This window comes from Eublepharis macularius, chromosome 15, assembly GCF_028583425.1.
Source record: "Eublepharis macularius isolate TG4126 chromosome 15, MPM_Emac_v1.0, whole genome shotgun sequence".
Classification (NCBI taxonomy): domain Eukaryota; kingdom Metazoa; phylum Chordata; class Lepidosauria; order Squamata; family Eublepharidae; genus Eublepharis; species Eublepharis macularius.
In genome coordinates, this window is record NC_072804.1 from 56,499,806 (window position 1) to 56,525,713 (window position 25,908).

At 46.6% G+C, this 25,908-nt stretch overlaps 1 protein-coding gene across 1 annotated transcript; it reads left to right on the forward strand.

Annotated features, from left to right (window-relative positions):
* Nucleotides 1-1,269: 1,269 nt before the first annotated feature.
* On the forward strand, nt 1,270-25,028 carry SYNE4 (spectrin repeat containing nuclear envelope family member 4). Its single transcript, XM_054999945.1, has 13 exons — nt 1,270-1,493; nt 7,948-8,255; nt 9,803-9,953; nt 13,134-13,310; nt 14,731-14,868; nt 16,710-16,904; nt 17,349-17,610; nt 20,413-20,501; nt 21,403-21,490; nt 21,581-21,756; nt 22,605-22,757; nt 23,000-23,061; nt 23,892-25,028. The coding sequence occupies exons 2-13, from the start codon at nt 8,110-8,112 to the stop codon at nt 24,118-24,120; spliced, it is 1,866 nt and encodes a 621-aa protein (XP_054855920.1). The 5' UTR covers nt 1,270-1,493; nt 7,948-8,109; the 3' UTR covers nt 24,121-25,028.
* Nucleotides 25,029-25,908: the final 880 nt, after the last annotated feature.

A 25,908-nucleotide genomic window follows, 5' to 3' on the forward strand; every position in this document is an offset into this window, starting at 1 on the left:
TTATGCTACAATAAAGTTGCCTCTGACGAAGAGAGCTGTGGTTCTCGAAAGCTTATGCTACAATAAAGTTGCCTATGATGAAGAGAGCTGTGGTTCTCGAAAGCTTATGCTACAATAAAGTTGCATCTGACGAAGAGAGCTGTGGTTCTCGAAAGCTTATGCTACAATAAAGTTGCCTCTGACGAAGAGAGCTGTGGTTCTCGAAAGCTTATGCTACAATAAAGTTGCCTCTGATGAAGAGAGCTGTGGTTCTCGAAAGCTTATGCTACAATAAAGTTGCATCTGACGAAGAGAGCTGTGGTTCCTGCTGAAAAAAAGCCCTGGCTTTTAGGTTTGCACAGCTTTGGGTGGCCGTGCAACTTTGGGAGGGGGGGAGTGGAAACGAGTGATCCAGATCATAACAGATTCTGGCTGTTGTGATCTGGGTTGCCAACGCTTCCTGGAAGGAAGGATGTGTTTTATCCTGGCAAACCTCAGTCTGTTGTTCATTCTGTTTGCTTAACTTTACGGCACGCTTTCTTGTACTGCTATCATCCTTGTTCCAACCCGTTAGTTTAAACAATAAAGCATTCTGCTGGCTTGACTTCCTTGGCATCGTAATGGCTTCTGGGGCTGGGCCGTGGCTCCAGTTCAGCCCCAGGAGGCCTGAAAAATGCATGCACTAAAAACTCTTAATAATTTGGGCACAAGATCTTACTGAAAAGGGTAGAAAATAATTTGCAGGCAACGTGTCGGTTAAAGGTTTGGCCGATGACCTTTTGATGTAACCGTTTCTCTGGGACTCGACTCTGCAAATCTAGTTCCTGCAAAACCAACGATCGGCGGTGTTTGCTTCTCGAGTTACATTACCATAATTGAATAAGTCATACTCATAAAAGTACCTAAGGTATTGCAAAGGTTAATGCAGAGGGGTCCCCCCCTGCCGAGATCCTGCAGTTCTTGTTTGCATGAAATGGGTGTGTTGAGGGCTTTTTCCCTTCATTAAATTGCAAAGGAGAAGTACCTGGGTTTGTCTGCGAGGGAGCAAATGGCTGGGTTGGGCTTTTCCCCTTGTTACCTTTGGGGAATCGAGTTACCTGACAACCTTCCCTTTCCTGGTTTCTCTTTCTGCTGCTCTCTGCAGACAGCAGCTCACCTGCCGTGATTGAGTGGGGGGAAGCACCTGGGTGAGCGGACTGGCTGTTTTAGGAACCGGCTTTGAACCCACCGCCTGAGATCTGGCTTCTGTCGAGGTGCAAGTTCCGGAAGAGAGGATGGCGTTTGCTGCTCCTGTTTAAGGCTTGGGGTGGCTGATGCGACGGTGGCATTCGGCCACCTGTTTAATGATTGACAGGCAGGAGTGGTAGAAAAGTTCAGCCTAGAGTGCAAAGAATTCCAGCGCCTGCGCTTCAGACAGATGCCGGCTTGGGATCCAGCGGGGATCACAGAGGTTCCAGAACGATGTTGGGGTGCTGGGGTGCTGTATGATGACTCTGGCGACCGAGTGTCCTCAGGTAGGTTGTGAGCTGCCTGAGCATCCCTGGGAAACTTGTCTCCAACATGGAGCAGCTCCTGTGATCAGTCTTAAGGACTTCTGGCTTGGGCCAGGACGGATTTGCAGGGGGTAGAGATTCAAATTTGTTAAGCGTTAAGTGTCTGCCTGGTGATAAAAGCTTTTAATTGGTGATACTGCAACTGAGGGGAATGCTCTGTGAGGCTGTTTGGGGTGTTGCAGTAGAATCAAAACTTAAAATTGTCTTCTAGTGAACGAGTGGAAGATTTTAATGAACTGTATCTTGCATTTCCTTCTGTATCTCAAAAAGGCATCCAGCTCCATGTTTCGCTGAATTGTATATCAATGCCAGTTGGTTATGATTACAGAGTGGCAGATGAGATGCACTCTGTACATAGTCAGAGACTCTCTTTGTTATTGTTTGACATGCTCGTGTTGATGAACACTTCTTTGAGTCCTGAGGCATGTAGGACTGGAGAAACATCCAGTCGACGAATTCAGACTTTTGACGGGGTTCAATTCTGCCCATGAAATGGTGTGGAAACCAGACAGTCGCTGTTTCTTTTGCCTGCCATGTTATGCAAGCGAGGATTTGTGCCAGGGCAGTTTGGAAAGTTACTGGTATGATGCTCTGAAGCAGGGCTCCAGTTAGTTGAGGATCGGGAAATGCCGTATCCGAAGGAGGATTTGATAGCTGACCTATTTGGAAAAGAGCCTTGGCTAAAGCAAGAGGGGGGGGGGAAACCAAACTGCAACTTTTAAGATGCCATTTCTATGGGGAAACTCCAATTCAGAAGGAACTGCGTGAGCAGCCTAATTCAAAGGTTCTTATCCCATCTCTCAGCCTTATGAGGTTTTCAGAGCAGTATATAATATTAATTGGGTGACTCTGGATCAGTTTCTCACTCTCTCTCTTCACCTCACCTACCTCACAGGGCTGTTGTGAAAATAAAATGAGAGGAGAGCTGTGCTTGATGCTCTGAGCTCCTGAGCCAGTTTGGTGTAGTGGTTAAGAGTGGCAGGACTCTAATCTGGAGAGCCGGGTTTGATTCCTTACTCCTGAAGGGTGGTATATAAATCGAATGTTGTTGTTGTTGTTGTTGTTGTTGTTGTTGGGGAAAAGGCAAATTAAAATGTAATGGATTAATTTTAAAATGCAACAAAGCATACATCAAAGCATTAGTTAAAATAGCTATTTTAGGTATTAAGAATGACAAAGTAACAGCCCTTCATCAACAGAATGAGTAAGAATTAAAATACCAGATGGTTTGTTAATGCCTTTTTAAAATAAAAAAAAAAGCCCAAGCAATTGAGAGGGTCCAAAATTGGCAAGCTAGTCAAGTAAAATCCAAAGCTTGTCTGAACAGAAATGTGAACTGTACAAGTGCCCGGTGGATGCCTTCGGGCAAAGTGGTCCATATCTGAGATGCCCCTGCAGAGAAAGCCCTTGTCTCTGCTTGCCAGTAACTGTATTTCAGGTGGGCCCCTGGAAAAGATCGAGGTTCATAAAATTGCTAATAGTGCAAAGAGGGACATTTCTCATCCTCTCTCATAATAACAGAATGTTGGGTCATGTAACACAACTTCAGGATAGACGAAAGACAGGACTTCACCTAACACATCATTAACTTGTGACACTCACCGCCACAAGATACGGTGACGGTTGCTGGCACATGGGAGAGGGGCCCATTGGTAGCCACAATAGCTAACTGGAACCCTTCATGTTCACAGCCAGTATCCCTCCCCGTTAATAGGAATAAATGTGAGGGGACTGCTGCCTTCATGCCTTGCTTGTGTGTTTCCCAGAGGCGTATCACTCTTGGGAACAGAACTTGACTTTATCCAGCTAGGTACAGCAGAAGATACGGCACCTTTTATTTTTAAAATTGCTTCGGTGGTTTAGAGGTGTGCTTTCCACCCAAACCTACTATTTTTTTCCAGTCAAATTCCCAGGATGCGATTGCAGAATTTTCCTAATGGCAGCAAAGACAATCCAGCCAACGGAACTGTACTTTGACATTTACCAATCCATGTCTTCACTTGGGTGGGAGCCAGGAATACACGGTAGATTTGTACATGCAAATATCTAGAAAAGACAGCGACGTGTACCCTTGAACAGGTGGCAGCAGGCGGCATTTGCTTTGGCGATATTCCCATGAGGATTGTTAAAGGAGACAGAGTTATCTGTAGCTGACAAAAGGGTTTAGCAAGGTGTGCCTGTTACCACACATTAAGGTCGTGCACAGCACCTCTATTTCACTCCTGCCCCCCTACAAGCAGGCTCAGTGATGCCAAATTGGGAATGTCCCACTGAAATCAATGGCTTCAACTTAATTTCCTAGTTGTCCCGAACCCCCTCCACTCCCAATCCCTATTTTGTGTGTGCCATATAAATTTTAACTCCTCTGAAGAGGCAATTTCTTATTCTGTGCTTCTTTCTTCAAAGAAAAGGCACTTTGAACACGCTCAGAAGAACTGTTTTTGTTTTTTGCCATTTCTCTGAAAATTAGCTTAGAATTGAATGATAGTTCTAGGGCTGAAATGACCCCCCCCCCCAAATCTAGGCCTTTTATTCTTTCCAGAAGAGCCCTGGAGAATATTACCCCTGAGTTTTCTGCCCTGCGAGTTGTGTTAAAATGAGGCTAAGCAGCTTCCTTTTCCAACCACCTGTGTAGAAAGCTGCTCCAGGTGTGCCCTGTCTTACCCACCTTAGTGCCAGTGCAAACACTGCAAATATTCATGTCTTGTAACAGCTAACCAACTGAATTTTTACTTGGCACCTTTAAAAGCTATCGCTTCTGGAAATAAGAAGAGTTGGGGCTCAGGCTAAAGACTTTTGAGTCTTGAATTTCTGCACCCCGGTCCAAAATAGAGAGGAGCAGCTGAGAAACAAATGCCCTCTGTGCATGTTCAGAGCTGCTCTTTTCTTAACCCTCTGTCTTGGAAACGGTCCCTGTTAAAGCTTTGCCTGTTTATCCCAGTGCCGTGCCAAGAAAGAAGCCCAATAAACTGCTGCGCACGAATACGGTTTTGCCCAAGTCTTCTGGCAGGGTGTGTGTTTGTGTGTGTGTATGTGTGTGTGCAAGCCAGAGATGGCCCAGGGGGCTGAGCTATTTGTTTTGGAGCCACAATAACAGTGCAACTGCCAGGAGAGAATCACACGCTGTTTGTTTTAGCTGCAATAAGAATATTTGCAATATTTGAAAAGGCACAAGGGGCTGATAAGGTGGAGCACAGCCTGGGCAGCTCTTGACCCAAGCTTAAAACGGAAGCATGTGGCCCTATTTTCACACAGCTGCACAAAAGTGGGGCATAAATTTCCTCTGGCTTGTTGGAAGGAAATGAAGACCAGGAGAGGCTTCACAATTCTGAACCAGGGGCTCCATTTCAGAACCCGTGTTAAGGGCTATTGATCAGCATTGACAAAGGTGCCTTTGAGAATATGCAGAGAGCCTCTTTCACACATATTTTGGATTTTGTCCCAGAGTTTCTGACTCAAGGGGTGTGATGTTTTTCAGGTTTTCTTTCTACAAGTGGACATAGGCAGCTAGTTTGTTAACAATTGTCTATTTACAGTGAATTAAATTTCAGCAGGGTAGGCTCAGTCCTGAAATGTCCTTGATATTGACTCTACTAATCTCACACTGTGTAATCCGCCTTGAGTCTCAGTGAGAAAGGCGGACTATAAATGAAATCAATCAATAAAAATAGAAACCGTACCCCATAACTTGGAAGTGCTACTTCTCTAACCACAGAAGTGTCCTGTGATTATGAAATGGGGAAGATAAATGTAGTCTGCACATGTACAGAGGTTCTCCCTCCTTCATTAGAGATGCAGTCCAGTTTCAGGATTGAGCTCCGGTATTGAAGCAGATTCTAGTATTTTGTCTTATTTCAAATCTGAAGGCTTTCTCTTCAGCACGCACACGGACTGACTCTGTGTGGAATACACAGGTCTCCAGGGACTGAAGAAAGGTTTTGGCCAGACCCTGTGCTTGGCAGGGAGAAAAACGGGTTTCTTTCCACCATGTGCAGCGAAGTGAAGGAGACCACTGTTGCCGAACTGGATTTATCCAGGATTAAAAACCAAAACAAAACAGTGTCTGTGAGAGAGTGTTACGTTCTCTGTTCTTTGCAGAGAAGGTGATACTTCTGCCTTTTGATAAATTTGCTAAACAGCTTCTCTTGCAACAGTGTATTTGCCTGTTCCTTCTAACAAAAGGATCGCATCTCTTCCTCCTCCTTTTATTTCTAGAGGAGCAGAGCCTTTGGAAATACACTCCTCCTACCCTTGAGCCTGCACCTGGGTGACATTTGTTACTTGAGAGCAAAACCACTGAGCAAAAGGAAATCTGGGTTTTCTCTCCCCACTCCCAACGCCCGTTTCTGCATTTAGAATGAAGATTTATATTTGACCCGCAATCTTGCTTGGCTCCTACCCAGAGATGGTTCTGCTGGGAGGCAAGTTATGGTGCCATAAGCAGATAGCCAATCCTGTTTCTGAATGTATTACATCTTTACTCTGTGTGAGGGAGTCTGTATGCATGGGTGTGTAATTTATTTGGATTTTCTGCCTCAGGTACCAACATGCATGTCTTTGCACTAGTCTTCTCATCCCCTGAGAAACATTTGCCACCCTTTAGATAACTGGCTCGCTGGCTCTTGATCTCTCTAGCCTCAGGAATACAGCCAGTTTTTCTGGCCAGGATCAACTGTGTGTGTTTTGCACCTGTAGCGTCTTTCTCTTGAGAAACCAAACCCTTAATAATCTTCCCAGTAACCTCATAAATCCAGAGGAGTTAGCCATGTTAGTTGCAAAATAGTAAAGGGTCAAGCAGCATCTTTAAGACTAACCAATTTTATTGTAGCATAAACTTTCGAGAACCACAGCTCTCTTCGTCAGATGCATCATCAGTAGCACCTTTAAGACTAACCAACTTTATTGTAGCATAAGCTTTCGAGAACCACAGCTCTCTTCGTCAGATGCATCATCAGTAGCACCTTTAAGACTAACCAACTTTATTGTAGCATAAGCTTTCGAGAACCACCGCTCTCTTTGTCAGATGCAACCTGACGGTTGCATCTGACAAAGAGAGCGGTGGTTCTCGAAAGCTTATGCTACAATAAAGTTGGTTAGTCTTAAAGGTGCTACTGGACTCTTTACTATCAAGTAACTTCAGGGATTCTAGAGACATCCTTTCTTTATTGCGTCATATTTTCCAAGGCTGAACTTGTTATCAGCGAAACTGGTTCCCAGGCCTTGCCGAGCCTCATTCCCTTTGCTTTCTGGCTCTGAATGGATTGATTGGCCTTGGGGAAAGGCTGGTTTGCAGCCAGGCGGGTGCATTCTGCCGCATGTGTGATTTTGGCCGAGAAGGGTGAATGTGTGATGTGGTTTTGATCCTTAAGGACACGGAAAGGGTTAATCTGATCCAGGCATCCGACCCAAGACCTCTTTGAAGCATCCTGAAACCTGTCAGAATAGAGTGCTCCTGACCATACGCAGAATAGGAGAGGTATGGCTTAGGGTTTGGAAATTCCTGGAGATTTGGGGATGGAGCCTGGAGAGGGCAGAGCTTGGGGTGGAGGCGGGGGGACTTCAGCAGGATATAAGGCTAGAGAGTCTACCCCCCAAAGGTGCCAATTTCTCCAGGGGAACTGAGCTCTGTGGCCTGGAGAACATTTGTAATTCCAGGAAATCTCCAGCCACCACCTTGAGTTTGGCAACCCTAGTGTGGCTTAGTAGACGCGCATAAGTCTTGCATGCAGAAGGTCCCATGTGACATGAGCGCCATTGAGCCACGCTCCTCCTGTTCTCTGATCTTCCTTTGCGTCCATCCCTGAAGGTGCACACGTTGGCAGCTGAGCAGGTGGTGTGGAAAATACGGAGCAGGCCTCTCTCCCTTTTTTTTATGAGCTCCCTGGGTGATAAACCTTCATGGGTTTATTTACACAGAAGTAGGTAAGTGACTGTAACTTGGCCGTCCTTTGTGCAACAAAAGAAAGAAAAGAAGAAGGAAGGAGAGAGCAGGGGGGCCAGGCTGTGCAAAGGAGGTTTTTCCAACTGTTCTGGCTTTCCCTCTCTGCTCTTTGTCTCCCCCCCACTCCATTTTTCTCCACCCTCACCTTTATTTTAAACCGCTGCCATGTTGCTCAAAGAAGTTCTGATGCAAACTGCCCTTCCTGGCCACCGTGCCTTCTGGGGGTCCTGTTGGGGTTTGGTCATCAGCACACTCTGCACATGCTCAGGAAACAGGATACCCCTCCTTGTGCCATCGTATTTTCCATGGCTGAGCTGAGCATCAAAACTGGCTCCGAGGCCTTGGTGAGCCCAAGTTTCTCTCCCCCCCCCTCTCTCAAGGCCTTTGTTACTGTCTGCTGTTTACCTTTCTCAAGTTCTGGCCGTTGGCTTGCTTAGCACATTTCCTCCCCCAAGAAACTCTTTTTCTTTCCAGGCGGGATTGACAGTTACTCGACTGGACCCTGAACTCGCTGTGCGGATGGCTGTCATGTGGCTTTTATGCTTTCCGGGGCTCCCGGCAAACTTCTCCTGGAGAGGTCTGGTGCATCCTATGCCGAGGGGGATAGTCGGCTGAAGCAATCGCAAGTCTGCAAGGATGCAGAAGGCTGTCTTGAGCAGCAATGTCCCCCTCGGTCAGCAGGACAATGGCATAAACCGTGGGCTCGCTGGCTGGTGTGGGGAGCTGGTGCCTGAAGCCGCCATTTGTAGCTTATGCACAGTATCTGTGGAGAAACGAATCAGGTGAGAAGCAGGGCACGTGGCGGGGTGGGATGAGCAGGTTCGCCTTGCCTGAAGTTTAAAAAGTTAAAGTGGTGGCACTTCCAGCACATATATAATCGGTCACAACTGGAGCTCCCTAAAAGTAACAGAAACCCACTAAAATTTCTCTTGGAGAATTTTTCAAGACCAAGGCTACCCTGGTCCTTTCTCAGATCCAGAGGAGTAGCAGTGTTAGTCTGTAGTTGCAAAATAGTAAAGAGTCCAGTAGCACCTTTAAGACTAACCAACTTTACTGTAGCATAAGCTTTCGAGAACCACAGCTCTCTTCGTCAGATGCAACTTTATTGTATCATAAGCTTTCAAGAACCACAGCTCTTTTCATCAGATGCAACTTTATTGTAGCATAAGCTTTTGAGAACCACAGCTCTCTTCGTCAGATGCAACTTTATTGTATCATAAGCTTTCGAGAACCACAGCTCTCTTCATCAGATGCAACCATCAGGTGTGGTTCTCGAAAGCTTATGCTACAATAAAATTGCTTCTGACGAAGAGAGCTGTGGTTCTCGAAAGCTTATGCTACAATAAAGTTGGTTAGTCTTAAAGGTGCTACTGGACTCTTTGCTATTCTGATTCTTTCTGTGGTCCTGAAAGAATTGCTATTTACTTCTGACATTGTGGGTGAGGTGAGAGATTTGTAGGGATCACTCGACGGAATGTGTTTATTTTAAAGACAGTAGGGTAAAACCGTCTAACCTCAACAAGCACGTTTCGTGTTCAAGTTGCACATTTCCAATGCTAACCATTCAGAAATACTAAAATGCACAGAGATGTTTGAGCTTTTGTTTTATTTTATACCACTTCCCTTTGGTTAAGAGCTTGGCGTGAGGATTCTAGGAATCTCTTTGACCTTGGAAAAACCACATTTGGCGTGGAAATGTGGCAGCCCCGCCTAGCAAGAAAGCCAGGGCATTATGTTGTCACATTTGTGAATTTCCCGGTTGCTTCTGGCTGGCCACAGTAGGTAGTGAGAGAGTCAAGGCCAGGCTGTGGGGTGTGGGCAGCAGTGCCTGAATCCACACTTGGAGGATGTCTATACAGCTTGGGGTCCTTGCGGTTAGAGGCAAAAGTTGAATTCTGGCCTGCACCATGGTTTGCGGGCCAGGTTGAGTTTCCTTGCGTCTTGGCCAGTCCAGGGGTTATACACTGCTTGCTAGACGCAGGATCCAAACTGTGCCGCCTTCAGAGCCAGAAGAAGGCCTATAGGCTGGAGTGCACGCCATCATCACTGGTAAGTCACAAGAATCCCCAGATTTAAGGTCTGCAGTCTCTAGAGGGACAATCTGTAAGCTCCTTCAAAACCAGCTTTTCTTCCATTCCAAAGGGAAGATGTATCAGGTTCAGGGGGTTGCTATCTCTGACTGCATGCACTGTAATCGTCATTTGCATTGGGATTCTCTCCTCCGCACAGGAAAATCCAGTTGTGACTGATAGCTATAGAGCAATATCCAATGATGTGTATGGTTGCCCCTTAAGATTCATGCACCAAACAATTCCTGTCCTCACACCAGGGCAGAGCAGGCATGGCGGCAACAGACGGCCTTCCAGGACTCACTCTTCCGCTTCCAAGACTGGCTGTGGGCTGCCGAAGTGACAGCTGCCTCCGCCAATTCTTCCCAGGTCTCCTACGCCCATTCCAAGAAAGAGCTGCAAAGGTTTGAGGTAAGGAAAGAAACTTCCAGCCAGGGATTGTCCTCCCTTGCTAAGCTCTCCCAGGAGGGGATACCTGAGATTCTGTTAGGCCTTTGATCTCAAAGGGGTGCTGATGAGCCTTTTAGATCCTGGGCTACACTCTTGCAAGAAGGGAAGGAAGTGGGAGAGAATGCAACTTTGTCCTTTCTCCTCCACCACCCCAATGTTGTGTTTTGATTTTGGTATTTAAAGCCACATCGGCCTGGGTCACTCTACATGGGGAAAAAGGAAGGATGGTTAAGTGCTTGGACTGCAAATCAGCACTTGGCTGGTTTGATTCCCACTCCTGCCATGAGCTCAGCAGGCGGCCTTGGGCAAGCCCCTCCTCTCAGCCCCAGCTCCCCAGCTGTATTGGGGGCGGGATAAGAATAACACTGACTTTGTCCACCACTCTGAGTGGGGCACTAGTCTGTCTAGAAGAGCTGTATATAAGCACAGTTTTTGTTATTACTATTATAGTAATAATATCCTATACTATTCTTGGATGTGTGGGGCTGTATATATTATAATATTGACCACTGAGGAAGGCCTGTAGGGGCCGAAACGCGTATGGTTTGTTTAGTTGTATATAGTCCACCCAGTGTGTTCTATTTAGTCCTACAAAGTCCATCTATTGTATATGTTTTACTATTTATTTGGATGTTTTTATTATTGATCATAGGGTCATCCATTTTTATGTATGTAATATTTTAATCTCATGCATTTTATATGGTTACCTTTTAAAGTTTTTCAAAAATTTTAATATTTTTAATTGTACTTGGTATATGCACTTTTAAATAAATTTATGTAATTTTGGTATATTTTTAATGTTAGCTTGACCCTTCTGTCTCACATGTTATTACTATTATATCCATGGGACTAAAAGCAAAAACTCCTGACTCCGCGATGCCTAATTGCTAAACTGAAAGTGGTTGGAGTTCTTTAGAGAACAACACACCAGCACAATGTCTGGAAACAGAGATGTTTTATGTGTGTGTGTTCAAATCTTTCTTGGAAGCGCATGTGATCTTGGCTGTACTGTGGTACCTTAGAGACCCACAAGATTCTCAGAGTGCAAGCTTTCGAGAGTCAGAGCTCCCTTCTTCAGACACCCTTGTCTGAAAATCTTGTTGGTCTCTAAGGTGCCCCTGGATGAAAATCCTGTTCTACTGCAGACCAACATGGATGAACCACCTACAACTGATCCTGGAAGTGTATGAAATCCTGGGCAGGATCCAAAAGGGTGATTGAGGTGTACAGAAGGCCTTGGGCATGCCCGGTGAGATGCTTTGAAGATGGGCACATGCGCGCACACACGCATGCATGTACGCCTTGGACTTTTAAGCCCCCTCCATTCCAAGGCTTTTTGCCAGGTAGCTGCTGGGTGGCAGGAATCAGGGCTGCTGTTAAATAAACACAAGCGGGACCCTTCTGGGGGCCTGCAGAACTGGTTCACGGGCGAAGGAAAATGAGGTTGCAGAACAGAATCCACCACTTTAGACTGAGGGGAGTATTTCTGAATGTTCCCGCCTGCCAAAAATAAAACAAACAAACAATGCCCTCCAAACCTTCAATGTGAACAGAGAAGCAGCACAGCCAGGAGAAAAGTTCCATCCCCTCTTACTGCTTCCAGTGCAGGTTTTCTCTTTTCAGTAGGGTTGCCAGCCTCCAGGTAGTGGCTGGAGATCTCTCGAAATTACAACTGGACTGATCTTCAAGCCACGGAGATCAGTTCATCTTTGGAGGGTAGACTGTATGGAATTATACCTTCCTGAGGTTCTTCTCTTCTCCAAGCCCTGCTTTCTCCAAATCCTGCTTTCTCCAGGTCCCCCCCCCCCCCAAATCTCCCAAAATTTCCCTGACAACCCTACTTTTCAGGGAGTTTTTAACATAGGGGAGACATTCCGAGAGGTGAACGTTCACCTGCTGTCTGAAATGGGGCGGCCCATTCCACCGCCTCTTTGTCTGACAGATGCAAACCTGGCTGAGTCTGAGGGATGGATTATTCCACTAAGGGATCGCCTCTCCCCATATGTGCCCCGGAGAATGCTCCAATCAGCTGGAAGACATCTGCTGGTGGTCCCTGGCCCCAGGGAGGCTCGGTTGACCTCAACCAGGGCCAGGGCCTTTTCGGTCCTGGCCCCAACCTGGTGGAACTCTCTGTCTAAGGACACCATCAGGATCTTCTATCATTTCGGCGGGCCTGTAAGATGAAGATGTTCCACCAGGCGTATGGTTGAGGCCAGCACGAGATCCTCACTGAGCCTCCCACCAGCCTCCCACTAAGTGTGGGTTTATACAGTGTCCACTGGCCGGCTGCCCAACATATGGGTACAGCATGGGGCTATGTAGTGCCCATTCATTAGCTGACCCATGTATGGGTTGCAGTACATTATCTGTCCGCTTCCCTCCCCCTGTATGTTGATGGGAAGGAATCTGGAATTGACCCCATCTTGGGACAGTTATTATCTGTTGTTGATTTTATGATGAACTGTTGTTTTATGAATTGTTTTAATATTTGTATTATATTTTTATAACTGCTGTACCCCGCCCTGAGCCCGCTTGCGGGAAGGGCGAGTTAGAAATGTAATAAATCATCATCATCATCATCATACAGAAAGCAGTCTGAGCCTCCAAGCTTGGTTGAAGGCTCTCTTCCTCTCAAGCGGATGTGTGCAGAAGCAGCCCTCCCAAGAGCAAGAAAAACTTAGCAGACCCTCCGATGTACTAGAAGGGCGAGGGGCTGGAGTGTTTTCTCCAAGCCTCTCTCTTGGGAGGAGTGTCGAGAGGGCTCCATTTCTGCATTCTTCCTGTGAAGAAACTAAGAATCAGGGTTTTTAAAATGTGGCAGAGCTCCAGGTAGTTGCAAGTGGACTGCAATCACTTTTGGCAGGGGGAGGGTAGGAAGGAGAGGTTCCTGTCAGCAGGTTGCCAACTTCCAGGTGGGGCTTGTACATGTCCCAGAATTACAACCAATCTCCAGATTATGGTCCCCCTGGAGAAAACGGCTGCTTTGCAGGGTGGACTCTGTGACATTATACCCCTCTCACCTCTCCAAATCCTGCCCTTCTCAGGTCCACCCCCAAACCTTGAGGAATTTCCCAACCTGGAGTTGGCAACCTGATCCGATCCCCACCCTGGTGTGTTTTTTTTTAAACTTCCTCCTTTTAGATATTGCAGAAGCAAGTTCAGGAGAAATTGATGCCCTTGGAAGACTTAAACCGGCAATACCGTCTGCTGGTGCGGAGCGGCGGCATCGGTTTGCACCTTAGGTCCGTAGTCCAGGAGATCAGCCAGCGCTGGGACGACCTGCAGAGAAGAGTGGCTGCCATTTACAAGAGGCTGAAGGTTGGAAGTGGCTGGCTGGATTGAGTAGGAATTTAGGGGAATGTTCTGTATCTATAGAAGAGGGAAGGCTGGAAAAAAAATCAAATGGGTTGGTTTAAAAATGTGGGACCTTGCTGATTTCTAGAGGAAGAAAAATGTGGATTTGTCTGTTTTCAAGACAATGAGGCATTCGGCTCCTTTTGCTAAAACACTTCTGGGACTGTCTAACTTCCCCCCCTAAACAAAACAATGTTGGGAACAGCTTGTCATATATGCCTCTTCACTTTCACAAAGGGAATTGGGAATTTGGATGGCAGCACCCTCTGCTGTTTGTCACTGGAATAACACACAGGGACATTTTTTTTAAAAGCTGCATCAGGCTTGTCCAGGGCTGCTTCCATCAGTCTCTCTACACGTTACTAAGTACCTAGGGATGCTCAAGTGAACCTCATTTCACATGTCCCCCCTCTAACTTTCCATGCACTCACTCGCACAGTCACAGTTCAGTTTTCTCCGTGTGAGTACATTCACCCGTTTCATATCAGTTCCTTCTCAGCTGCTAAAAGAATCCCAGTTTCCCCCACATCCATTCATTGAAATGCAGATCTTGACATTTTCTTAGAGAAATGCAAATTTACAATTCAAAGGAGCATACAGTACTTGTTCTCGCAGCAAAAACAGAGCGGAATTGGTGCTTTGCCCTTTGGAATCACTCGCAGATGCAGTCACGCGAAGGGAGTTCCTGTAAAAGCAGCATCCACATGCACTGAGCAAGAACAGCCTGCACATGAATTGAGGACTACATACACAATCCTGCACTTGAGCATCCCTAGGTACTTAGTAACTTGTAGAGAGACTCCATGTGAGCGGTTTAGTCTGGGGTTTCCCAGATTAATTTGCTCAGGTTTTAATGGATAATTCTTTAACAACCCACTTCCTTCCAGGATTTCCCCAGTTGCCTTTCTGTTTCTCCCAACCCCAGCCTGTTTGGCGACAATTTTAAAACAAAAATCCATTTGCTGCACCAACCTGTCCAATCAAAATGCTATTGAGGGTCTCAGGGCTGCTGCCCCTTTAAATTTTTCTCGTTTGCTTTTGCTTTGAGCTGGGATAATAAGATTCACGGTTGCTGCAGCCTACAAAAGAACAGGAAGTCAGTAACAATCAGACTCTAAACAAAGGAACAAAGGTTGACTTGCAGGGAGGAGCAGGGCTTCTGCTGAATAGTATTTACCTTTGAGTAAACATGCAGTAGGATCTTGTCCATGGAGACTGGAAATAAAGGGCTCTATTAATTGTGGCCTGGAACCACCATTTAGATCCTGCGTGCAGCAGATTGTGCAGCGCAGAAGTGGCCCAGCATGGAAGCAGCCCAGGTGGCTCGTCTTGGTTCTGAGAAGAAAGGACAGTGTTTGCTCTTTCTTTTTTCCTCCTCTCTCAGTATTTCGTGAACCAACGGGAAGAGTTTGAATCCGAGAGGGAAACCATCCGGGTGTGGCTGACGGAGCTGGACCTCCGGCTCACAGATGTGGAGCACTTCTCGGGAGGCACATCGTTGGACAAAATGATACAGCTGCAGGTAACATTGCGGGCTGGCACGTCTCAGAAAAAAACATCTGTATATGCAAACATCTGCCCTCTCTGAAAGTTTACTCACATCTCCCCAATGATTCATTGCGCGACTGCAAAATCTGAAAAGTCCCCTCAAAATTAGGCATCCCGAATATGCCAAAAATGTTTACAAAATTTTCCAGACTTCAAGATTCCTGCGGCTTTTTATTTTCCAGTTGTGCAGGAGACAATAACTAAGATTTATTACTCTGCATCTCCTCTGTATCTTCTGCATCCAGAGCTGGAACATATGAAGTGGTGATGAGCAGAGTGCTTCTGAGTATGGGCAGAGTGCATTTTGCTAGCCACAGCATAATCCCAACCAACACCACCTATATCTGTGATCCGTGAAGCTCTCGCTTCCAAAAAATGGCCTGTGCCCCCAGGAATTTTTAAAAAGTCACTTTAGAATTTTAAAGAAAGGGAAAAAAATCTATACTGGGGAGAAAACGGGGCTACAGGAGCCCCCCCTCCGACCATGTATCTTGGCAAAGGTAAAGGGGCCTGCACCTGCTGGTTTGTTTACTTACAAAACCTCAGGCTAGGGCTCCGGTGGGAAAGGTTATCTCTCGGTAATTATGTGTGCATTTAGAGTGCTTCCTGGAGCCATTAACCCTTTGAAAGTCTAGCATTTAAAGTCTGGTTTACATAGGATTATGTGTAGGAACACCAATGGTAACTCAAAATTTTATACCAATTAACCCTAAATTGCATAGCTGGAAAGGCTTAATTTAGACAGGATGGAAAATTCAACTGGCATTTCATGCAGTTACTTGGCTTCTTGATTTTTAGCTCATGCAGCCTGGACTGTGTAACCTTATTCTTTTATGTAGCTAAAAATTCCTGGCTTCTGCTTGATCCTTTTGAGATTTTTCTTTGTAGCTATCAGTTACAGCATGATTCTGCTACAAGGCTCCCCCGCCCTCACAAGGCTTTATTTATGAGGACTAGAAACTTTTTAATAATTATTCTATAGATCAGATTTCTGTTTGATTTCAGATTCCTGCAATCTTGATCCTATTATATTGCTTATTTGGGTGCCCCATCCTGTGGATGGACATTCACTGTATAATCCACCTTGAGCCTCAGTGAGAAAGATGGATTATAAATAACACAAATTAAAAATCCAGAGGTGGTAGCTGTTTTAATCTGTAGTTGCAAAATAGTCAAGAGTCCAGTACCATCTGACGAAGAGAGCTGTGGTTCTTGAAAGCTTATGCTACAGTAAAGTCGGTTAGTCTTAAAGGTGCTACTGGACTCCTGACTATTTTGCAAATTAAAAAATAACATGAATATCTAGGACATGTTTATTCTATCCTTCCTCCAAGGATTACAGAACAATCTACTCTGTTCTTCCTTTCGCTTTTTATTCTTACAACAATCCTATAAAGGTGGGTTTCTCTGAGAAAGTGCGCGGGACCCAAAGTAATTTGGCCTCTGCTATTTGCAAACGTGCATTTACAGACCCTATTGCATAGTTTATTGAAATGTCCTTGAAATTGACTGTACTGACTCACATTGCGTAATCCGCTTTGAGCCTCAGTGAGAAAGGTGAACTATAAATATCATAAATAAAAAAATGAAATTAGCATTTTAAAGGAGATAAGACATGTTTCTTCTCGCCTCTTTGAGCCCCGAGATTCTCAAGGTGCTAAATTTTCCACGGGGGCTGAGATCATCTGCAGACATGATTGCCTAAACTGGCTGCCTCTGCGGGAGCTTTGTCACTTGGTTGGGAAACCTCTTGTGGGGCAATTACGTCTTGCCTCCTTTCTTGAGGCGGCTCTGTCTCTTTTGCCCGACATCTAGACATTCCAGCAAGATGTTCAAAGCATCGCAGAGCGCGTCGACCTTCTGCTGGTCCGAGGGGAGTGTTTGATCCAGAAGAGCCAGCCCGAGGATGCGGAGGTCTTGGAGGAGGAGCTGCAGGACCTGAGCGGCTTCTGCCAGGACGTCTTCCGCAGGGTGTTCCGTTTCCGCCGTCGCTTGGTCAGCATGCGGCTGGTATGCCCCAGGTCTCCCTTTTCCAAGAAGGTGGTGGCAGCAGCGGGGGAAGAAGGTGTTGGACAGAGTGTGGTGCAATGGTTATAGAGTCTAGCACTGGAACAAAATTCAATTCCGGTAGCACCTTAACGGCCAAAAAGTTCCCCCCTCCTAGGGTATAAGGTTCTGTAAGTCAAAACCCGTTTTATCAGATGACGAGGACCCAGGTTGAAGCCCCCTCTTGGCTATGAGTCTCTCTACACAAGACATCTTACACGGGGACGCTCAGCTGACTTACTGTCCGTGTGGTCTTCTGTTCTGCCTCCCTAGCGGTGAATGTGTATCCACAATGGGAGAACAAGCGCAAGATCTTTCACTTGAGCATCCCAATGGTTAGGGAGACTCTATGAAGCTCACTGGGCCGGCTGAATGTGTACCCGCCTTCTCTCTGGATCTTTCTCCCAGGTCTTTGAGAACGAGTGGTGGTCTGACCGGGAGAGTGACTTGGAGTCAGATTCCTTCACGGAAGGATCCCTGGATTTAGAAATCGGCTCGCCGTCGCCTGCCTCTGGTCGGATGTGCCACTCCACTCCAAAGAAGTCTCCCCACCAGTTCAAGTATCTGGCTTTGGGGCCCTCCATGGATCTGGAATGGGATCCTTCTGTGGATGTGGGTGGGTCCACATCGCATGATGAAGAGGATTCCTCGTATTACAGTGCTATCACAGGTAAGTGGCTGGCGGGATAGACTTTTCTCAGAGCTGTTACCATGATATGATCTGAACCAAAGTAGAAATCATTATGGGATGAGAGCTGGGGCGTAGTGGCAGAGCATCTGATTGGCACGCAGAAGGCCCCAGGTTCAATTCTCAGCATTTCCCTGGAAAACGGCTGCCAGCCAGAGCAGACAGTTACTGACCTTGGTGGACCATTCTGACTTTAAGAGTCTCTGTCCATGAGACATCTGACATGTGATGAACACATGTGGGGAGATGCAATGTTAGCCGGGAAGGGTAGTTTAGAAAGACAGAGCCAGCGGCAGGGCAAAGGCTTTGCTACACACTGGAGCTGTGTGAAGGGGCTGTGAAATGCCAGAAGGGAAACTTCAGCCCATGATAACCTCTCTAGGTCCAGGCCCGGCTCTGGAAGGCAGCTCCAGCCCATTTCCATTCCTCGCTGCCCTCTGGTTGCGATCTCTCAAGGTTTTAGACTGGAGAGGTGAAACTGACAGAGCCTTCAGGGAGGCAAAGATGAAATTAACAGACTCTCTGAGGAGCAATCTCTGCCAGCTCTGTCTTTTTAAACTACGCTTCCCGGCTAACATTTTGTCTCCCTGCACTCAAAGAACACACGCTGAGGCGTCTCGTGTAGAGAGACTCTCAGTATGAGGGAGCTTCATGACTCATAGGATGGGATTGTACACTTATGGAGTCTGTGGAGAGGCAGTCTGTGTTTCAAGTTTATACCAGGCCCAGAGAAATTGTGCCCCAAACTTGCCTGGGAGGGAGAGTCTGTGAAGGAAAAGAAAAGGCTTTGTCCCTATCCTCTGAACCTCTATTTTTGGACAGGGAATTCTGAGATGGAAGAGAGGTTCAGAGCTGGGGGTACTTTCTCAGCATAGGGCTGTCAGCTTTTTAATTAGTGAATCTGCTGTATTTGGGAAAGGAAGCTGAGAGTCATAGGAAGTTAGACTATCGTGCTTTGTGGACAGCCAGCATGTTAGCATGTGGGACGAGAGATGTAGAGGCCTGCCCTCCGCTGTGAGTGATAAGCGCCAACCTCTTCCTGGTCATTTGGCATCTGGTTGCTTCCTTGGCCTTGTGGAGGGAGTCATGCCTTCTGAATTATGAGTCTGTTTTGAATTCTTTTACCCAACTGAGAAGAACAAGTTTATATTATGGCTAACTACTCTATGCTTCAGTGGTGAGAATCAAGGTTATTTGGATTTCCTGATAAAGCGAGGAGAGAGAGGAACATGCTTGGGGGGGGGGGAAACTGGAGGGGGTTGAACTGTGTTTCAGTTCTGGCTGTGTATTACATTGCCATTCCAATATAGTGAATTTTGGAAGGACATGTTTTCTTGAGCCCAGTTATTTATGTTGGAGGTCTAGAAGTATCTTCTTTTCTGGCTGGCTTGGTCTATGTAGTTCATGCAAATAATTGACCTTTGGCTGTGGTTTGGCTCTTAGCTCTGATTGCTGCACACACACAGGTATGTGACACAGCCATGAATCGCAGTGGATACATTTGGGCCAGGCACAACCTCTCAGGAGTGTTGTAACAATAAAATAAAAGGAGAGGAAAACCATTCATGCCACCTGTAACTCTTTGGGGGAAGAGTGGGAGAAGAGTGTTAAATAAGTTGTTTCAAAGAGGTTCATTGGTAAAGGGACAGGGACTGTAGACAATACTACTATGTACTCTCTCTTACAGTAAGTATGATCCTACTGGGTAGTTTCTGCATTGTTTAATATAATAATAATAACTGTACTTAGATTAGTACCCCACTCAGAGCAGTGAACAAAGTGTTGGGGGGAGCTGGGGCTGAGGAGGGGGCTTGCTTAAGACCACCTGCTGGGAATCAAACCAGCAGGGTGCTGATGTGCAACTCAACCACTTAACCACTCTGCTACAGCAGCTCCCTTATAATAATAACTGCACTTACATATTGCTCTTCTAGACAGATTAGTGCCCTGCTCAGAGCAGTGAACAAAGTAAGTATTGATGTTATCCCTACAGTGCAGAAGGGGAACTGGGCTGAGAGCTTACCCAAGGCCCCCTACTAAACTCATGGCAGAAGTGGGAATCGAACCAGCAGAGTGCTGATATCCATCCCAACCACTGAACCCTGTGCTACAGCAGGTTTAGAATTGCTTTTATTCTGTTTCAGCTTTTTCAGCTCTGCCTCAGATTTCCGCTTATTTTCACAATTCCGCAAATTTACATTTATATTCCCTTTTGCATTGTTTATTGATTGTCCTGGCTGTTGATCATATTGACTCATGCAGTGTAATCTGCCTTGAGTCTCAATGAGAAAGGTGGACCACAAAGAACACAAATAAATAAATTAATTAAATAAGCGGTCATAGATTCAGAGGAGTTCGCCGTTTTAGTCTGTGGTAGCAAAATCGTAAAGAGTCCAGTAGCATCTTTAAGACTAACCAACTTTATTGTCGCATAAGCTTTTGAGAGCCACAGCTCTCTTCGTCAGATGCTACTTTGTTTTTTGGCTTACGAAGGTTTGCCACATATAGCTTTTCCATCATAGCGGGGTTTTTCTGTCTTTCTAAGCTTATGCTTATTAGGCATTCATTTGTTTTGCATTCAGGTCCTGCTAGCCTGGGAATCGCATGTGGTCCTCTTCTGCATCTCCCCTCCCTTTCTATCCCTTCCTTTGAAATGTCCAACATTGCTTACCTCTATAAGGGCTAGAAACTTGCTTCTTGTAAATTAAACCTGAGATTCTTAAGATGTTGCTTGCCAGTTGGGGATGGCCGTGGATTCCCTTCACCTGCTCTTCTTTCTTGCAGGTGTGGGCCAGTGGGAGGAACCCAGCCGAAGGTGCCCATCCTCTCGCCAGATGTCCCATTTGAGATGTGGCAGCCAGGAAGATTCATTGGTAGGTACTGGGGAAAAGAGGGGCAAGAAAGAGGGTCTCAGAGTCATGGCCTACTGGGAGGAGAAATGTAAGTTAGCCAATTCTTATTTTGTACCAAAAAAATCCCCTACCTGGCATAGGATTGCTGTCAAAATGTTACTGCTTTTTAAGATATAATCAGGAATCCTTCTACATAAAAGGTAAGCCGTATTGGCGACAACTCACCTGTTATGTGGCGCAGGTGCAGTCTGCTTGCTGACGGGAAGGACGGGCCCGTCTCCCAGCCCTTCCCTGCGCAATTAGCTGGCAGCAGCAATGCCTAACCCAGCTGCCCTGCCCTTCCTCAGCTGAGATCGGAGGCATCCATGCCCGGCCCAACCACCCTACGCACCCCCGGCCAAGTTGGGGACACCGGGGAGGTGTCCATGCCTGGCCTGGCTGCCCTGCCCTCCCTGGCCGGGATCAGGGCGCGGGGGAGGCAGCAATGGCCGTTTCTAGAGCATATTGTATTTTCTGCCACAATGGGCTTTGTTGCTAATAGGGTATAAATGAATTAAATAATTACAGGGACTGCTCTGGTTTTTCGTCCGTCATGGGATGGAGTTCAACTCCCAGTTGGTGAACTAATGAGTATAAACCTTGCCCTGTTCTCTTCCCCCATTATTTCGTGTTGGAAGGTAAACTGCTCCTGAATATGGAGGTTTCTCTTCTGACCGATAGCCACTGATAGACCTATCCTGTATGGGTTTGTTTAGTGTCCTAAAATATTCCACTGTTTTTCTTTAGGGGAACTAATGACTCATAAATTGGTGTAAAAATGTTCAGCACAGATCCATAAGTTTGCAAAACATTTTGGACAAAAAATAGAATATTCATTCATTGCCTGCACTTGTTTAAAAAAATTGTTCTGACAACTTCACAGGTACCGAGTGGCTGCAAGGAAGACAGGGAGCCATTCAGTTGCTCTTTGACAGATGAGATACCCAAGGAAATACAAACTAACAGTTTTAGTAAGTAAGCCTGTTTGATCTTGGAGGTAAAACCCCTTAATTTTGCAGCTTGGATTTCAAACACCAACTTCTGACTGCCTTCCCTGATAGGCAAGACTTCTTTGTGGCACCTGGAGAAGAGACAGCAGGAGCAGCCCCAAAGCTGCCTTCCGGGAAAAGGGACCAGCCGCCAAATAGAGCCCATGGGATTTGACCCCAAACGTATTGAGAGCTGGCTGGGCCAAGCCCATCAGGAGAAGCTGGAAAGACAACTGGAAACAGAACCGGTAAGCTCTTTTAATGGAGCAGAACCAGTTGATTCCAGGTCTTAGAGAGAAAACGGGGGTTAATTCTGTTTGCAGTAGGGCCGATTCCAGACGGCCCTCCCCATGCCGAAACGTCGCGCATCGTTGCGCGGAAAACGCGAAATACCGTGTTTTCTTGCGCGAGTTTTGCGCGACATCGCGTGACGTCATGCAAAACTCACGTGAGAAAACGCGACATTTCGCGTTTTCCGCGCGACGTTTCGGCATGGGGAGGGCCGTCTGTAATCGGCCTAGGGCTGTAAAATGGCTAAGAGATGCACAGTGGGCGATACCTCGAGTTGTCCTGGGTGGGGTGGGGGAGTCTTATTGACTAACGGGAGCAAGTTTTATTAATTGGCTAGTTTGGCAAAGTAAAGGGCCCCTTTCCACCCGTTTTGATCATTGCAATTCAGAAACCACACCATTAGGCACGCATAGGAATTGCTAATTTGGTATCCTGAGGTTAGATTTCATTTTTTTAAAGCAAGCGTCGAGATCTCATGAACTTACAAAGATGTTGGTGAGAGCCCAGAGCAGATATTCTGAGCAGAATTTCCCTTGTGTTTATAAATGAAACCTTGCTTTGAGGGGTGTAGCTGCTCAGAAAAACACACCATTTGGGACAAACACCACTCTCTTCAGCATCAAGTTGGGTAAAAATCAGGTAGGTAGCTTGGACAAGTTTTTCCAAAATACTGTTCCTCTGACTGGTGGGAGTAGTCCCTTTTTCTCAGGCTCAATGGAGCATTTCTTGGCTGCCCAATAAGGAAGTCTATCTCTGCTCTTCTCATAACATGGCCTCTGCACCTTGTCTTTAATTTACTCTGCAGGATGCTGGAACATTTGGGGCCATTTCTCTGTCTATTACGGAGTTGCATTTACCTGTGCAATCCAAAACAAATGATCAACAAGCAAAGCGGCAGAAATCACTGCAGCGGATGAAGAAGAAGGTCAGGGCGACCTCAATCCCCCAGGCTGGGCAGGTGAGTAGCTGGTGGGTGGAATAATTCCAGAATGCAAGCCTGAAAGTTGTTGGCTTAAATCCCTTGGGGGATGGGAGGAGATGAGAGGTCAGATAAAGCTTGTGCAGAGATTGGGGAGATCTGAACTCGGTGGAATGGGTCCAAGTCCCTGCATGGATCTGCTTTGCTGTAAAATGGTGTTTTTGGAAGGGAATCCCAGCCTCTCTTCTCACTCTTCTTTTTTGCTATGCATCTGTTTGCAGACCTGCAAGAGAAAACAGCTGGATTCCTACTCAGGAGAAATTGCAGTCACCATTGAGAAGGGGTAAAGTGACTTCCGAGAATGCTGCCTCTCTGTTTTAATATAGAGCTCTTCCCATGTCGAGAGCTAGTCTTCTCCCAAGCCAAATCAGTATTCTCATCATCCTCATGAAACTTCTGTGCCCCTTAATACTCCTAGGATGTTTTTATCTCTTTTTGAGGTCCCTTTCTACAATTTCCAATTTACTGCCACAGTCACTAAGGGAAGTTTCCATATGATATGAACATAGTAAAGAGTCCAGTAGCACCTTTAAGACTAACCAACTTTCTTGTAGCATAAGCTTTCGAGAACCACAGCTCTCTTCATCAGATGCAACTTTATTGTAGCATAAGCCTTTGAGAACCACAGCTCTCTTCGTCAGATGCAACTTTATTGTAGCATAAGCCTTTGAGAACCACAGCTCTCTTCGTCAGATGCAACTTTATTGTAGCATAAGCTTTCGAGAACTACAGCTCTCTTTGTCAGATGCAACCGTCGCATCTGACAAAGAGAGCTGTGGTTCTCGAAAGCTTATGCTACAATAAAGTTGGTTGGTCTTCAAGGTGCTACTGGAATCTTTACTATTTCTGGATATGTGAATTATAGAGCTGGAAAGGAGTATTGGAGGAGATCCAGTCCAACCCCCCTATTCAGTGCAGGAAACCCAAAGCTTAAAAAGCATCCCTGAGTGACGACTGCATGCAACCTCCAGGAAAGGTGAACCACCCCGACCCCTTTCCCTCCCCCATGGTCCTTGGTTCCCTTGTCAAGCTACTCTTTCAGGGTGCAAACGTGTCTCTTTGCCTGAGGGCAGTCTACCCTCCTGTAACTTAAGCCGACTCTCCCCCTTCCAGATATGATCCGCCACAGCCCTTGGGTCTCTCCACCCAGCCCCAGAAGCTCCCTAGAATTCCCACCCTACTGAACCGACTGCTGCTTTCCACCATTGGCCTGTTGCTGCTCCTCCTCTTGGCCAGCGCTTGCATCCTGTCGCTGGCTGATCCCTCCTGTCACTGCACCAACGGCTACACCAGATCTTTCCACCTTGTGCTGAAGTACATCAATGGACCACCACCGACTTAACAAGAGTGGCGGGAAGGGGATTCTTCTGGAAATGGACAAGGGCATCACGCACGGAGAAGGAAATTGCCCGAGTGGTTTTTGAAGCATTCCAGAAACTGCTTCTCCAGTGTGCCTGCAACAGCTTGGAGTGGGGACAAGAGACCCCAGATCTTCTGATTCAGGCATAAACTACAGGCTTCGGAGGCCATGTGGAAAAGGGACGGGGGGGGGGGGTTATTGTTTCAGCCTCCACTTCACTGTTCAATCTGGGCATCCTGCTATGTTGTTAGCATCTTAAAAAAAAAAAGGATGGGTGTTTTTCTTTAAAATATTAATAGAGTGGAGGAGCCTGTAGAAAAAGTGTACAGAAGTTAGAGGGTTAAATGCCAAATCCCTTTCTTGCATGGCCCTGATAGCAAACGATGGGTGCATGACCAAGCAATCGTCGTTTTATAGAGGGAGGTGTGCAATCTCTGTCTTGTCTGTTTTTGCCCTCGATGATGGGCGCATCAGCATCTGGTGAGCAGCAGGATACTAAATATGAATGCAAGAGAATCTATTCTTAACTATAGCTGGGGCGGACCCTTTGTCGTCATCCTCTTCCATGAATGTATCTGATATTTCCCCCCCCCCCCAAAGCCATGGCTCCTGGTTGGCTGTGCATCATCTTGTGGCCATGAGTTACACAGGTTATAAACCATTACAGAGGAGATTGTGATGTACCTTTGGCCATCAATGTTCTGCAACCTGCATGTTATGTTTGGGGACAGACTGATCAAGCCATGTCTTCCTTGAGTATGCTGGGTAGCAAGTTGCGTAGGTCTCAGCTAAACACGGGTGAATGGTATTTTCATTTTATCTACCGTTTATTTAATGTATTTGAAATAGAATGTTTTTTTTAATAAAGGGAAGCTTGTGCTGTTCTGCTTGTTTGAAGCTGGATCTTGTACCACAAACAGGTTTCTTTGGTTCCATACCTGGACTCTTCAAGAGTGGATCAGAATTTCTTTGTCTTTAGTCCCGCTTTTGAAATAAAACATGCCTGTGTGTTAGGTTTAAACTTCTGAAGATGCTTACAAAAGTTTCCCACAGTTTAAAAACATTTTAAGGTCAGGTTTATCAGATACAGTGGCAAAAGTGGAGCAGGCAGAAGAATCTGGGTGCGAGAAGAGACAAAATCCTGCAGTTCCACCAATGTCCCCATTTGCTAAGAGGGAAAAACTGAGGCTGGGGGTACTGCGGGCTACGGCTGTGCAGGGACACAAACAAGCCCTCATCTCCACGCTGCCTTTCCATGTGCAAGAGGGCACTGGTGCTTCCCACCACGCCTTCCAAGCAGGATACCTCCCAGTCCAGCCCACCTCCACCCTCCTTCCAGCACCAGGACGCCAGCGAACCTGGAGGCATCTGGGCAGCCCCCGCTGGCAGGTAAGGAGGAAGAGCCTGCAGCACATCTCTCTCTCTCTCTCCCTCTCCCCCCCCCTCCCCAAACCCTTCGTTTTTTCTGCACAGCTGCATCCCAGCCCCTGGAGCAGGCTGGTTGCTGTAGTAACCAGTTTGGGGGGAGGGAGGCGATGGGTGGGCTGTGCCCGTGTCTTTGCTGAAAGGGTTGTAGCCGAGGTCAGCTCTGAGAGATGAGAAGAAGGAAGGCAGCAAAGACTCTGGGCTGAGCTTGGCCAAGGCAACTGTCAGGTAAAGGTGGGTGGTGGCAGGGCGGGGGTGGGGGGAGAACAGAGCTGCAAGGAGGGGCCCAAGAGGATGGCAGGGAAGGGGGCAGCCGGCAGCGGCGGCGTCGCTGGGCCCAGCCAA

Bases quoted from the DNA above. Each gene is read 5' to 3' on its own strand.
- SYNE4 (XM_054999945.1), top strand. From the start codon at position 8,110: ATGCAGAAGGCTGTCTTGAGCAGCAATGTCCCCCTCGGTCAGCAGGAC. The intron at 13,311-14,730 runs GTTGGAAGTGGC...CTCCTCTCTCAG, and splicing joins CCATTTACAAGAGGCTGAAG to TATTTCGTGAACCAACGGGA. The intron at 20,502-21,402 runs GTAGGTACTGGG...ACAACTTCACAG, and splicing joins GCAGCCAGGAAGATTCATTG to GTACCGAGTGGCTGCAAGGA.